Source organism: Calypte anna, chromosome 5A, assembly GCF_003957555.1.
Source record: "Calypte anna isolate BGI_N300 chromosome 5A, bCalAnn1_v1.p, whole genome shotgun sequence".
In the NCBI taxonomy this organism is placed as follows: Eukaryota; Metazoa; Chordata; class Aves; order Apodiformes; family Trochilidae; genus Calypte; species Calypte anna.
This window is the reverse complement of record NC_044251.1, coordinates 41,524,326-41,540,441: the sequence shown is the minus strand read 5'-3', so window position 1 is coordinate 41,540,441 and position 16,116 is coordinate 41,524,326. Positions and strand designations below refer to the sequence as shown.

The window sequence follows — 16,116 nt, the reverse complement described above, 5'->3', positions numbered from 1 at the left end:
AGTCAGAACAAAGTGTCCAAGTGTTTGGTGGCACTTTGGTTTGTTATTGAAGGTATTTTGCCTTGAATTGTCACCCAGCCATGAACACCAGCTCAAACCCCTCCAGCTTTTCATCTCACACACAGGCTCTGCTATGGTACCAAACTGTAGAGAAACAAGATGAACCAGGTGCCTCGAGTTGCCAAAGAGTGGGTGTGAGTCCACCTGTGCCTGGTTAGGACAGGCCCCCTATTACCAGGGGGCCAATAAAGGTGGGACACACACCCACAGAGAGAAGCTCACTCTGGTGTGAGGCAATGGAGAGGCCAGCAGCTCGTTGAGCCTCTGGAGCAAGAAAGGCTCTTCCTGCCACATTTGGTGGAATGCTGGCAACATACAGATGTCTAAAGAAGCAGCAGTGTGAGGAACTGGCAACAGGAACATTCTCCCTGATTTGAAAAAGTGCCTGGGCTAACACTCTCCCTGAAAAGTATGACCAGCAAGCTCTTTGGATTGGAAACCCCTGAGCAGAGGGAAGCCAAGATAAGGATTCTCTCTTTGGAAACCCCTGAGCAGAGGGAAGCCAGGAGGATGGAATGCCATGGGGAAGGGTTAAAACCCGTGTATGGAATCCCATGAGAAAGGGGTTAAATCCCATAATCCCATGAGGAACCAGAAACCCATGAGGAACCAGCAAGCTCTTTGGAAACCCCTGAGCAGAGGGAAGCCAAGATAAGGATTCTCTCTTTGGAAACCCCTGAGCAGAGGGAAGCCAAGAGAAGAGCAGATACAGGAGGGAGAAGAACAACTCAAGTCAGAAAGGCAGAGACTCTGTGAAAAGTATATGTTTGTATGTTTGTAAGCTAGGGTTAAATCCTGTAAGCTATGTAAGTTTGTGTCAGTCGAAAAATGTGTAAAAAAATGTGTAAAAATCTTGTTTGTAAGCTAGGGTTAAATCCCGTAAGCTATAAGTGTATGTTTGTAAAAAAAAAAAAAAATAAAAAAGGGGGAAATGTAGAGAATCAAGATAAACCAGGTGCCTTGAGCTGCCAAAGAGTGGGTGTGAGTCCACCTGTGCCTGGTTAGGGCAGGTCCCCTATTACCAGGGGGCCAATAAAGGTGGGACACACACCCACAGAGAGGAGCTCACTCTGGTGCAAGGCATGGAGAGGCCAGCAGCTTGTCGAGCCTCAGGAGCAAGAAAGGCTCTTCCTGCCACATTTGGTGGAGAATGCTGGCAACATACAGATGTCTAAAGAAGCAGCAGTGTGAGGAGCTGGCAACAGGAACGTTCTCCCTGATTTGAAAAAGTGCCTGGGCTAACACTCTCCCTGAAAGGTATGACCAGCAAGCTCTTTGGATTGGAAACCCCTGAGCAGAGGGAAGCCAAGATAAGGATTCTCTCTTTGGAAATCCCTGAGCAGAGGGAAGCCAGGAGGATGGAATCCCATGAGGAAGGGTTAAATCCCATAATCCCATGAGGAACCAGAAACCCATGAGGAGCCAGCAAGCTCTTTGGAAACCCCTGAGCAGAGGGAAGCCAAGATAAGGATTCTCTCTTTGGAAACCCCTGAGCAGAGGGAAGCCAAGAGAAGAGCAGATACAGGAGGGAGAAGAACAACTCAAGTTGGAAAGGCAGAGACTTTGTGAAAAGTATATGTTTGTATTTTTGTAAGCTATAAGTGTATGTTTGTAAAAAAAAAAAAATAAAAAAGGGGGAATGTAGAGAATCAAGATAAACCAGGTGCCTTGAGCTGCCAAAGAGTGGGTGTGAGTCCACCTGTGCCTGGTTAGGGCAGGCCCCCTATTACCAGGGGGCCAATAAAGGTGGGACACACACCCACAGAGGGCAGCCCAGCCCAGCTCACTCTGGTGCAAGGCAATGGAGAGGCCAGCAGCTCGTCGAGCCTCAGGAGCAAGAAAGGCTCTTCCCGCTACACCGAACTTTCCAAAATCCAGGGTACAAACCCATATAGGCTCCTTTTCCTTACTGTAATTTCTTTAGCTGACAGAATCTAGAGAGATACAGGTGAAAACTGCAGATTTAAGTAGAAGAATCTAACTCCAGCAAAGCTCTTCAGATATTGTCTCCTTAATAACCTTCAGTTCCACAGAGATGAACTCAATGACAAAACTAAAAAGAAAAAACCCATAAAACTGTCTCCATGAATAAAGTAGGTCTAGGTGTTTTGTTCTTTGTTCTTGTTAAATGAAACAGTGACCAGAATAGCAATAATGAATAAAAAAGCAGCTGTGTAAATCAACCAAGTTACAAGAAAATTAGAAAATAGGGAAGCAGAAAGATTCTCCTTCTGGAAGCTTTGGTTTTACCCATGCTATGTCAATTGTCACCTTCTTGGGATGGAAGATGATTAAGACATAATGATTTCCTCTAAATTTCATTTCTCTATGTGTATATGTACCTTGCAACCTGCCTGCTTCTCTCTGACTACTGGGGTGCTAGCACTGTTCAGCTGTTTCTACTAGAATAAAACTCAACATTTACTTACAATCTTAATTTTATACCTTGTGATGATGAAACAGGGATCAGTATATTTTAGTAAGTTTTTTAATGAGGCAAATTAGGACTCTGAAATATGCTAGGTATATGAGAAAGGTGAAACAAAAGTTATTTTTTTTATTTACACTGAGTTAAAAGAAAAAAATATACTGCCAGTTCACTACAGGCAATATCTCATCATTTTACAGCTCTTCTCACACCTTATTTCTACTGAGAAAAGGACATATTTTGGTTCTTTTTCTTTCTTCTCAATTGTTTTCTCCCACACATTTTAACTAGTGTACCTGGAAAGGAAGAATCAATTTTTTTCTGCAGCTTCATCTACCCTTTTCAGACACCAGTTCCACTTCAGTCACTTGGTTTCAAACACTTGGCCAGTGATTTCCCCACTCTACTGGTTCAACTTGCTTTAGAAGATGGACTGAAAACATGCTGCTTGGGTAATAAGCATACTGTAAATTATAGCATTGCAGTAAATTAGGCCTGATAATTTAACTGAACTTTTGGGGTTTTTTATTTTACAATTTTAATATAGAATCATAGAATCTTCAGGGTTGGAAGGGACCTTAAAGCTCATCCAGTTCCAGCCCCTGCATGGCCAGGGACATCTCCCACCAGCCCAGGTTGCTCAGATCCTCATCCAGCCTGGCCTTAAAAACTTCCAGGGATGGGGCTTCCACCACCACCACCTCCCTGGGCAACCTGTGCCCGTGTCTCACCACCCTCATGGGGAAGAACTTCTTCCAAACATTTCATCTAATCTCCCCTCCTCTAGTTTGAACCCATTCCCCCATGTCCTATAACTCCCTGACATTCTAAAAAGTCCCTCCCCAGCTTTCTTGTAGCCCCTTCAGATACTGGAAGGCCACAATGAGGTCTCCTCAGAGCCTTCTCCTCTCCAGACCATATAACTAGACCAAATATAATAGAGAACATCTTCCTCTTTGTTCCCAAACATTTTAACTCACCTTTGCTTGCTGGATGGACCTCCCTGTCTGTTCAAGCAATGCCCCTGCATCCCAGGGAAGCTGCTCAACCTCAGAGTCTGCTCTCCAACCCTAAAAACCCTACAGTTCCCACCCCTGATAAATACACTCCTCTCCCTGCACCACCTGTGTGGATCTTCCATGGGGGACCAACCTTCCTGAGCCAGCCACCAAGTAAGGAAAGTGTCTGAGAACACTGGAGAAAAACCTGAGTCTGAGAACTCTCACCAACCTGGCTGCTTCATTTTCCCAGAACTCTCTCTTGGCTCCCAAGCATCCTCTGCTCTAGGAAGCAACACATACAAGATTTCCTCCTAGTATGAAATTACAACACCCACAGGCTAATTCAGCTGCTGCAGGCATTCAATCCTCAGCATCCCTGCCACCCCAGGAACTGCTGTGTTGGAGGTTGGATAATCTGCACACCCACTTAGCAGAAAGGAACAAGCCACAGGACCTTCAAGAAGTAAAGCACTGACATGTGGGTTGTTTGTTTTGTTGTGTTTTTCTTATGTAAGACAGCAGCCAAAATGCTGAGAACAAATGGAAAAGCAGTCCTGGAGATTAAAATATATAGCCACATCCTTAAGTAGAAATCCTGAGCTGTCACATGTATTAAGATGTATTGTAAGATCTCTGCAAGACATGATACATCCTGCAAGAACATTCCACCTCCAGAAATCCTAAGCTACTGATACTGCCCTTCTCTGCACACAGACTGAGCTCACATCATTCAAAGGGCAACCCCACAGGGACCCCATGGAAATTCTGCTCTGAGCTTCAGAAAGCTTCCCCTAGCTAAATAAAATCACTGAATTATCAGAGTTGGAAGGGACCTCTAGAGATCATCCAGTCCAACTCTCCCACTAAAGCAGGATCACCTAGAGCAACCAAAATGACACATGGGGATGAAGTCATGAAAGCAGAAACCATGAGAGAGTAGGAGAGCCAAAGCTGTATCATGAACTCAGCATCCCAGGGAAAGATAAAGCTGATAAGGCAACAGCCTGGCCCCACATCTCTGTTGGGGCCAACCCAGCACAGCTATCCCAGCTGGCAGGCAGCACCTCACACATGCTTCACACACTGCCTGAAGCACAAAAGCTTTGAAAAACAGAGGTAACAACTGTTTCACCTCTCTTTCATATTTTCATCACCCCATGGAGAAAAGCCACAGCCTGCCTGTCCTCCTCCTCCAGCCCTACAGGAGCCAACTTTGCTGCTCAAGCCAGCACAGTCTGTACTCAAGACTGCAGGATTCAGACAAACCTCAACACCCACAGAAGGAGAAAAAGAAGAAATTTATGTCCATGTAACCTAAACAGGCGTCCAGAAGTGAGTGCTGAAGTGATGGCAGATCATAAAACATTCTCAAGATTTCCCTACCCATCCTCCTACCTCCACTTGTCCCCAGGTTTGATGTTGAGAGCCAAATTGAAAGCCAGGCCCTGTAGACAGGAGCTGTGTGGCAAAATTTTCAAGTTAATCAATAAGTTACTTATGTGTCTTCACAATTAACCAAGAAGCAGAGGATCAGAACTCAAATAGTGCTTTATACTTAAACACAGACAAGCCTGACAAAGCGTAACAGTATCATCAGACATTGCTAATCCTGTCCAATTAGTGACAAAAAATTAGCTACAAAAGCAAAGCCCACAGAGCTGAGCTAGCTCAGTTCTCTCCCTCCTGGAATGGTACCCCTCCTGCTACAGAAATCCCCCTCTTGAGGCAAGGGGCACTTCAAATGGCAATGTTTCTTTGACAGAAATAGTTTTAAATAGAGATCTCAGCTGTTTATGAGAGCATCATATTTAAATTAACACCCCCTCTGACATCCAATACAGCTGTGAATACCTGCAACCAATCTACCAAATACTCTCCCACCGTAGATCAAGTGCATCAAAAGAAAATTTTCAGCTGCTGCTGGTCTCAAACCTCTTATAAATACAACACAAATACCTGAAGTTAACCACTGGAAAGTAATAAACACTCCTTAGGCACTGCTTCCTGACAAATTTTAACTCTTACGTTTCATAGAATCATAGAATCATAGAATCCTTGGGGTTGGAAGGGACCTCGAAAGATCATCTAGTCCAACCCCCCCTGCCAGAGCAGGGCCACCTAGAGTACATCACATAGGAACGTGTCCAAGTGGGTTTTGAATGTCTCCAGTGAAGGAGACTCCACGACCCCCCTGGGCAGCCTGTTCCAGGGCTCTGTCACCCTTACAGGAAAAACATTTTTCCGGATATTCAACTTGAACCTCCTGTGCTCCAATTTACACCCATTACCCCTTGTCCTATCACTGGTCACCACTGAGAAGAGCCTAACTCCATCTCCCTGACACTCACCCCTTACATATTTGAAAACATTGATGAGGTCACCCCTCAGTCTCCTTTTCTCCAAACTAAAGAGACCCAGCTCCCTCAGCCTTTCCTCATAAGGGAGATGTTCCACTCCCTTCATCATCTTAGTAGCTCTGCGCTGGACACTTTCAAGCACTTCCCTGTCCTTCTTGAACTGAGGGGCCCAGAACTGGACACAATACTCCAGGTGCAGCCTCACCAATGCAGAATAGAGGGGGAGGAGAACCTCTCTTGACCTACTAACCACACCCTTTCTAATGCACCCCAGGATGCCATTGGCCTTCTTGGCCACAAGGGCACATTGCTGGCTCATGGTCATCCTCTTGTCTACCAGGACCCCCAGGTCTCTTTCACCTACACTGCTCCCCAGCAGGTCAGCCCCCACGTTTTATGAAGAAAAAAAAAAAAAGATGCCATGGCCTCACTTTTACCCTTCCTAGCTACCATGTTTACATTTCTGTGCCTGTGCAAGACACTTTATCATGGATCTTCCTTTAAGATTAATGACTAAGCTTCCCAAACATCTTTGGGAGTCTGAGGATTATACTTCAACTGTTATCTTGCGTGTCTGTACATAAAACAGCAAGTTAAGGCAAATGTAACCCAACTGCTATATTGCTTCAATAGCAATGATCAGCAAACAATCCAATGTGAAGCTGAGCACAAAAATTCAGCTTCTTCAGGTGAAACATTGCCTAAAATGTAAGAAGAAATGGTGCCTTTCATTCTGCACAAGAAAGAGCTACACAAAGAAAGCTCAAGAACAATTCCTTGCCAGTAAGCCACCTGAGTCTTTCTGCAATGTTCTCTTCACTCTGTGAACTCAAAGAAACAGCACCTGTCTTTCTGGAATGTCTCAAAATCCACCTTTCAACAGGCTACAAATCCAGCAGTTCACACTAACCTGAAAATATGTTTCATTCAGCTTTCTGGACAAGTCCAGCCAAACCTTCCCCATCTCCATGGCAAAATGAATGTTCTACACTCTAATAGACTCATGGAGAAGACACAAAAATAAGACTTGGGAAAAGAGGAATTCCAAAAGGCCAAAATATCAAATATGGCATTAAAAATTTTGGTTTTAATAGGTCAGGTCAGTAAATGCAGCAGTTCTGACTACTAGGACTGCAGATCAGCTCTGAGGAATATCCCTGGCTGCATCTTCCATGACCTTTTTACTATCCTCAGGAGCAGAGAAGTCAGCAGAAACACATAAAGCAACACACAGGGTAACAGATTAGGAAAAAAATGCTGGAAGAGGCTAAAGCTTTGGAACAAAAGCCTTGGCACTTCTTCCACTCCCTCTGTTGCAACAAGTTTCAGACTTTTTTACTGCCTGCTCATGGTGTACTGACTGGCATCTGCTCAAACCAGACCTCAGCATCTCGTAGTCTCCAAAGTGAGCAACTCTGAGGTGTCTGTGATGGGAAATGCTCTGGTCCCAGAATTCAGCTACCTATTGACACAGCTGAGAACATGCTGTCCTGTGTCTGACAGCCCTGCTCACGGCCACCCACTCCCAGATAAGATGTTAGCCCTTTCCTTAAGGCCTCCCCAGTGTTTCCATGCAGGCAAGTCCCCTCTAGAATCACCTTCCTTGGGATTTGGCAAGGACAGGATGGAAACAGCACCCACGACACAGATTTGCCCCTGTCTGCAGGAGAAGCCAGGATGCAATTCCTCTGCTCACCCTCCCATGCACTTTGCACCCAGAGAGCAGGAGAGCTCCAGAGGGACCCACCCTCAAGCTGCAGATTCTTCAGTGTTTTCTGTCTCCCACAGGGAAAGGGAAAAGCTCCAGCTCCTTGAGCAGCTGAGAAGGTCCTGGTAGCCACTGCCAGCCCTGCTGCATAAAACATATTGCTGCAATACCTGAGTGAAAGAATTCAGTAAATCTGAAGAGCAGGATGGAAATGTGTCTGTACCAAAACTGGGGGAAATTTCTCCCCAGACAGTCTAGGAAGGAAGAGCAGTTTATCCAACCTCTACGTGTGAGAAGGTCCCAGCAGCTCAGCCCTTCACGTGATGGAGATGTTTCCAGCAGGCCAGCTGCAGGCAAACACATGAGCAGACAGGTCTGGGTCACAAAATCATCCAGCAGATGAAGATACTGATTTTGCAGATCTGGTTAGTTTGGGAACAGAGTTAAAAGGCATTTAGCTCTCAGTGGAGCTACTCTGCTATTCTGATAAACAAAAGGGGCTCCAGTTCTTCAGACAAGCCACTCTTGAACAGATTCCCTCAATGGGGGTGGGAGATGCATGATAAATCATGCTACATGGTGCTGTCTGTTTAAACATGCCCTCCAGTCTTGCAAACCACAGCCTGGAGAAAATCATGATGGGACATAATACAGAAACCCTTTCACTATGATTAAACAGATTGAGTTAACCTGTCAGGAAGATTGTTCTATTTGGTGAGGCCAAATGGAAAGTTCAGATAAATGATCTCCTGAAATACCTTATGTATAGGTACACTCTGTGAGGAAACCTGGGGAAGGCCTGGGGAAATACATTGGTTATTGCTGGTTTTCAACTCCTGCCAGTATCAGGTCTACCTTATTTACCTACTTCCATTAAAAGCATCTGGTTTTGTAGTTTACAAGTCCAAAATCTTGAACAAAATACCTCACCCTTCTGATGGGCTTTTTATGGGAATCCCAGAATGCACTCAGGACCACCAAAACCACAACAAACCACAAATCAAAGGCTGCTGCATCCAAACCTTGCCAAGTGCTGTTACTGCTAGGAATCCTTCAGAAACTGGGAAAGAACTATTCAAACTTCTTGAAGAAATACAAAATCTGAAATCCTAACAAAATGGCCAAGTGTGAGCAGCTCTTGGTAATCTAAACTGAAAGGCACTGAGGTTGCCTTGAGCTCTGATGAATATGGAGACCTACCCATTCTGCCTTGTTCTCAGATGTGATGACCTTGGGCTGATGCTGCCTCTTCATTCACAGCTGTAACCAAGAAGCCAAGGTGCCAAACATGAACAAAGGTAGCAAGCCTACTTGTTTTTCCAGCTGCAGTGTGGATGGACAGCTGCTGGTGTCAGCAAAACATGCTGGCAAACTTCATGATGGCCTTGCTAACAGGAAGAGTTTTCCTCTCTGCCCTGGATGATCTGTGTACTTCTGTCCCACAGCCTGGGAACCACTCTGACATCCCATGCTATAAATCTTGGGCACATTCAAAGTTATGTGTTGCCAATGAAAAGGACCATTAAACCTTCTAGAGACAAAGATGAAGTAGATATTACCATGCAAGTGTTCTGCTCTTTGATGTGTTGTTCCTTCTCAGATTTCCTCAGCTGCTGGGAGGGTGGGTGGTGTGTGTGTGTTTCAAAGGGGATGCATGAACTGCACCATTCACTGCCTCTGGATGGATATCTCATGTTGAAAGAGCTCTGGGGTGGAGGTCAGAAAAAAGCACAGCTCCTATAAAGTCTCTTTCCTGCTCCAGTCTGGTCTCCAAAAATGTGTGCACCATGCAAGGGTGCCTCTGCCTCACTCACTGTGATAAATGAGGAAAACTAAACTCATCTACCCAGCAAAATGTTTTCTGAAAGATGAGACTAGACAGTTACATCACAACTGAAGACCACATCAGAGACAAGACTGATACCAACAGAACATTACACAAAACAGAACAGACTTTCAGTTCCTCTGTGGCTTAAGAGATGCTGGGTACAGACTTGGTCACTAGCTGATGGCTGCAAAAGTTGCTTCTACTCTTTCTGTGGCTTCCCTAAGGACCCAGTCTGGAAGGACAACTCTCTCAAAAGGTCTGGAAAAGGAATCAGACCTTCATTTAAGATTTCAGAGACTACCTGCTTTTGAAAGTATGAGAGGTGGAGAAATGGATGTACAGAGAAACATTCTATTCCCACCATAGAACCATTACCAGAAAACATAAGCAACAGGAGGTAATACTTAGAAGCCAAACAGCACTGAATGTTCCATGATACAGACCAAGTGCTTAATAAGAAAAAAACATTAGAAAGATTACAAATGGAAAAGCAAGGCCATGCCCCCAACTCCTGAATACCCTAAGAGAGGGTGGCAATTATCCACTGAGCATCTTAGCACTCAGCAATACATATATATATATATATATATATATATAAAACTCACCTCCTGCATACTAAAATAAAAGCATGCAATTTCCCAGAAGAGAAACTCCACAGCAGCAAGAAGAAACTCAACAGTGCTGGTTCAGTGCCATTCTAAACACCCTTCATATGGAAAAAAACAAGAGTACACAGAGTTCAGGCCTGGCTACAGCAAACACTGCTAACCAAAAAGCTTTGATCTAGAGAGGAACAGTGGAATCCCCCAACATGACAGATTCTTATGGTAATTTCAATGCATGAGAAATGTATACTCACCAGGGACAGAAATGCTGAATCAAGGATGGCCAATTAATTGGTTTGCAGCTGCCAAAACATTCATATAAAATGGAGAGTGTGTGGCTTAAATCCATCCTAGCTGTGAATGTGCTCTGGAATTTAAACAAAGCCTTCATACTCCATTCTTAACCTGTTGACTTTAAAACACTAACCAGTAAGTTCTCATGAGCTGTGCAATCAGAATCACATTTAGAATTTGTTCCAAAATATCAAATACAGGTTCTCAACAGCTTTTGACTGCACCAGGAGTTACACTCCAGAGCTCTGAGAATAAGGCACTGACCACAGGACTGAAACCTGATTCAGAGTTGACTGAGTGCCACTTTTATGGCAACCTTTAAAAACTCTTTCTTAAGCTGAATTTACAGCAGTGATCAGTGGCAAACCAGTGCAGGTTTCTTCTAAGTTAATACCTTTATATGGTGCAGGAGACTAAAAAATCCCAAGAGAAAATAAAAGAAACTGAGAAAGTGACTTGAGAATTTAATTTCCATGATATTCAATCAAAATGCAGCTCTTGTTTACAGGTAGTTCCTGCTATTAATTTGGTACATTTCTCATCTCTTGTGCTTACTTTTAAAGAAAGCTACTATAGCACTGCTCCTGCTTGGAAAACCCCAAACAAGACAGCTTTAGAACTGCTGCACAAGATGGTATTTGATGAGTGAGGCTCAGCAAGGACAGACACCCAGCTATTCATCCTCCAAAAGCAGCCTGCAGGGGGGACTGGGCAGAGCAAATACATCATCTGTCAGCTCAGCTGCCAAACAAGAGCATTCAAAAAGACAATCACCCTTTTTTCCCCCCTTCTTCTCCAAAACTGAAGTTGGTTAAAACTCTGTCTGGGGCACTTGGGATAAAATCCACAAAAGCCAGAGCCTGTGTAGTTGGAGGTACAAGAGGTAGTAAGTAGTGAGTGGAAACCTTTGTTCCCCAGCAGAGGGAACAGGCTGATGGTGAAGATCCTCACACATGTGGAAGACTTAAAATTCCTTTTTCTATGCAATTCCTTTTTCTATGACCCCACATCTCTTACTACAGAGTATTTTTTCCCTCCACCAAACCTATTTGGAGTCATTAATAAATAATCAAATAAGAACTCCAGGCAGCAAATGCCAGGATGATACAACTACAGTAAATTACCACCCTAATACAGAGCTTGTTTTCCTGGAGATTAAAGTTCATTTCCAGCCTCTAGCAGCATTTTTTTCATTTTCTGCCCTAAGACACTGGTCAGTGGATGTTTCTGCATTAACCACACACATACTAAAAGTCTATTTCAGCACAGCTGTGCAGATGCATGAGCAAACTTGCAAGATTTTTTAAATACTGTTTTGAGACCTGCATGTGTACGACCAAGGAGGGCAAACGAGATCTTGCCAGGAAAATCAAACTAAAACCTCACTCCTGTAGCCCTTGCCTGTGCAGCAGAGAGGGATAGGATGCTGAGGATGTTAACATTTGACAGAGAGCAGAGACATATAAACCACTGCCAGCATATTAAGTTCCAGTGAGTAACCAATCTACATTATTACAGCATCTTTCAGGAGTTTAAGACAGTTTGATACAATGCTTGGAAAGATAAATAATTTCAATGGGTTAGAACTGGCATAACAGTAACATTCTCAATTAAACAGTAAAAAAAAAGCTTTACCAACATGGCAAATGGGTTAGGATTGTAACAGAAAGCATATTTCCATGACTGACAGATCCAAAGTTGGATCTACTTCCACACACTCTGAATATGTAAGAGAATACTTTCTTTATGGTTGGTTTCTCCCCCACCCCAAAATCCATTTTGGGGGGAAAAAATATTAAACAAAACCAACAATCCAGTGCTTATGAGGCAACCCTACAATCAACCATTGTGTGCCATGTGACAGACAAGGGAGGAAAAAAAAAAGCCACCACAAACACTAAGAAAACACATTTCAGTTTTAAACTCCCCTAGCAGTAATGAAAAGCAAAGTGGGCAGGAGATTTTTAGCAAGGCCTTAAATATTCTGCTGTAACTTAATAGTGAACACAAATATTTGCTTAACCTCTGCCTTCAACATCCAAAGAAGAAGTAATTACTCTAAAAGTTACCAAATACCCCAAAAAGAATTTGAAGCATGAACCACTGCCACCAAAAAGCATCCGAGGAAGGGGCAGATGTCCCAGAATCAGAGAGGCTGCCTCCTTTAGATATCCTAAAAACAACCATGCTGGAGATGCTGGTGACTCATTAGTAGTGATGGAGCAGAGAAACCACTTGAAGAGGTGAGAGGAAAATTCCATTTTAATTTGAGAGCCCTCTAGCAAACCTTGCCTGAGCTCTGCAACGTAACAACAATCGGATATTCACCAAGAAATGCATTTTATAATCACTACTGACAGCCCTCAGCAAGCAGATGTGTCATCTATGCTAAGAAGAGACTTACCATGGACTAAGAAAAATGAAAGAGCAGTGTTTACATGTTTCAAGAAAAAAAAAAAGGGTTTACCTTAGTTATTTTTAAAATTAACAGACTTTAAAAAGTGTCTTAAAAACATTAATCTGCCCATTTGTCATAAAAGCCTGGGCCACTCAATTCTGTATTCCCTTGATACAGTTCCTCCCTGTTGCAGGGCTTTATAAAAACAAAGAGCAAACCAATTACCTCGTGTCTCAAACTACTTTAAACTCATTAACTTTACACTTGGTTTAGACTCAGAACAATGTCTAGAAAGACTGCCAAAGACTTTGATTTCAATTTGCCAGCTTGCACTAGGAGAAGGTTTGGGTTTATTCTTATCTGAAAGCGTTTCAAAAATAGAAAGCACATTTTTCATAACCCAAAGAAAGGAGAGAGGGAGGACTGTGAGGTTTTGGGGTTTTTTTTTTAATAAAAAGGATATATTTACATGGCACAGAGCAGAGCCATGCATTCAAAACAGCTCCGGAACCGGAAGCTGCCTGACATGTCAGCACAGCTCTCCACTAATTACCAGCATAATGAGAAGCAGAATATTCCTTTTTTTCCACAAAGAGATGACACAAAAGTATTCCTCACCAACACAACCAGTTATTTCTCATCACGCTGCCCTGTGCTGTGCAGGCATACCCAAACCAATTAGTTCAAGGTATGCTGAGTTTCGGGTTAATGAAACATGAAATGTCCTTTTAAAGGATTTAAGTGCTACATTCCCTAGCAAAGAAGTTGGCTGATCTGTGTACAGCACTCTCAGAAAGAAGGGAAGGGGGATTAAAGAAAAAAAAGGGGAGTGGGGAGGAAAAAAGGGAAGGTACATATATACCCTGAAAACTTTTAAAAATAACTCCCTGAGGTCACAAGTAACCATTTCAAAGGGGTGGTGGGAACAAGATCCATCTATAAAACTTCAATTTGAACATTAGCAAAGAGCCCTCCCCCAGCATGAGCAATTACCTCTGCCTTTCATGTGGCAGAGTAACACACCTTTTCTCCTACAGTTGGCTGTGTCAGGTCTATTTTAAACACACTCCACAGCATTACAAAGTCAAACACCACCACCACTCTTCCCATGCAGCTCAAAACGCAGATTCCCAAATGCAGGTCGAAAACTTTTAATGCTTTCTTTATAAGCAACCCACGCTTTAAAGCTGCTGAGAATCCTTGGCATTTGGGGATCAGACTTCCTAGAGAAGCACCCAGAGAGGAACACACCGTGCCCACACCTTCTGTTCCCCGTGGCTGTGGTTCAGGCCATGTGAGCACCAGTATGCACCCTGATTCAGGAGCATCTAACTGGATTTGCAACGCTAACTCTCCCCTGAGCTGCAACTCCCAGCTTCTGCAGAGCTGTGTAATCTGCTTCTGCCTTTTGCATGCTATTATTAACCTCGGGGATAAACTCACACCCTGTTAATCAGGTGCTTTAACTGATGCTTTCTGTAAAGAGGTACAGCAAGGGGATATCCTCTACCTTCTTTAGCAGTAAGGTGGGAAGTATCACCTGCAGCATGCACCACTTCAAACCTCTAAGAAATCAGCGAGGGGACCTGTAGGATGGACCCTTCTCCAACACTGCAGGTAGAAGTGAATCCTCTTAAACAGACAAGGAAGGAAACCTCACACTTACTTTGTTAGAAAAGAATCGCAGACTGGTTTAGGTTAGAAAAGCCCTTAAAGACCATCTAGATCCAACTCAGCAGGAACATCTCCCACCAGCCCAGGTTGCTCCAAGCCCCATCCAACCTGGGCTGAGACACTGCCAGGGATGGGGCAGCCACAGCTTCTCTGGGAAACCTGGCACAGGGGCTCAGCACCCTCACACCAAACTAGTTCTTCCTCACATCTCATCTCTCTTCCATCTGGAAACCCTTCCCCCTCATCCCATCCCTCCCTGCCCTTGTCCCCAGTCCCTCCCCAGCTTTCCTGGAGCCCCTTCAGGCACTGGAAGGTGCTCTAAGGTCTCCCCATTGCAGCCTTCTCTTCTCCAGCCTCAACACCCCCAACTCTCTCAGCCTGGCTCCAGAGCAGAGCTGCTCCAGCCCACAAGGTTCTTCAGGAACCTCTCTGTCCCAGCCGCTCCCTTGGCGCCCCGAGCCCGGCCAGGCTGTGAGGAGAAGCTCCAGAGCCGTTCCCTGCGCGGTTCCCCCCACTTCTCACCTTGTACACATCGCCGTAGGTGCCGCTCCCCACCCGCTGGATCAGTTCGTAGTCCTGCTGCGGGTTCCGCCTCAGGATATCCGCGCTCGGCCGCACCGCCGGCTCCATCTCCAGCCCCGCGCAGCCCCCGCCGGGGGAAGGGGAGCAGCGGCCGCTTTCCTCCTCACCCCTCCGGTCGGGGATGCTCCTAACGCGGCAGCCGGCCCATGGCTCCTGCGGCGGAAAGCGGCTGCTGAGGGGGGGCTCTGGGCCGCGGCTGCCGAGACAAAGGCAGGCGGGCAGCCGGCGCTTGACACGGCGGTTGGCGGCCCGGCGGCGGCGCCCGGGGCTCGCCGGGGCAACGGGGAAGAGGCGAACCCGGCGGGGAGCAACCGCCCCGACCGCTGTGAGGAGGAGGGAGGGAAAGGAAGGAGGGAGGTCCCGTCCCGCCGGCGCTGAGGAGGCGCCGCGGCCCGCCCGCCGCCGGCCGGGGCAGCCGCCAGCCCGCCCGCAGCCAGGCCCGCAGCAAGGCCGGGCCGGCTCCTACCTGCGTGCCCGCAGCCCTTTGTCCCGACGGAGAGGGAGCGCCGCCGCCTCCTCCCCCTCCTCTTCTTCCTCCTCCTCTTCTTCCTCCTCAGCCCGCGGCCCCGTTGCCCGCCGCAGCCCCGGCCCCCAAGCACGCACCGCCCGGCCGAGCCAACAGCCGAGCCGGGACGGGTCGGGTCGGGACGGCCGCGGGGCTCCGCGAGGCCGCAGCGCCACAGCGCGGCCGCTGGAACCGGCCCGGCCCTTCCCTTCCCTTCCCCTCCCTCCTGCCTGCCCGCCCTCCTTCCTTCTCCCGCCCCGCTCCGCGGCAGTCAGGCCGGGAACGGGACGGATCTTACCGCGGGGCCGCTCGCCCGCCCGCCCGCCAGCTCGTCCCGTCCGGAGCGGGGATGTGGGGAGGGTGATTCCCTGCGACGGGAAGAGATGTGGGGGTGTCGGTGCCCGGTGAAGGCAGAGCCGGGGTGTCCGTAGGGGTGAATGTGGGGGTGAAGGTCCCACTGCCTGCCCTGGAGGTGCCCACCGGGACCTCACTCAGAGGGGTGAGATGGGGGCTGCCGAGCTGAGCTCATAGAATCATGGAATGGTTTGGGTGGGAGGCGAGCTTTAAAGTTCATCTAGTTCCAACATCCCCCCCCTGCAGTGAGCAGGGACATCTCCAACCAGAAAAGGGTGCTCAGAGCCACATCCAGCCTGGCTTGGAATGTTCCCAGGGATGG

At 46.4% G+C, this 16,116-nt stretch overlaps 1 protein-coding gene across 3 annotated transcripts in view; it reads right to left on the bottom strand.

Moving 5' to 3' along the window:
* Positions 1-15,590, bottom strand: part of MAP4K5 (mitogen-activated protein kinase kinase kinase kinase 5) — a 72,891-nt gene extending 57,301 nt beyond the window's left edge. The window contains exons 1-2 of one of the 3 annotated variants that reach the window (XM_030452380.1): positions 15,402-15,590; positions 14,876-15,088 (exon numbers count right to left, since the gene is read on the bottom strand). In XM_030452380.1, the coding sequence (XP_030308240.1) occupies positions 14,876-14,983 (108 nt within the window). In that variant the 5' untranslated portion in view covers positions 14,984-15,088; positions 15,402-15,590. Of the gene's footprint in view, positions 1-14,875; positions 15,252-15,401 lie in introns of those variants that run through there. The other 2 variants (XM_030452381.1, XM_030452379.1) reach the window with 2 other exon arrangements.
* Positions 15,591-16,116: the final 526 nt, after the last annotated feature.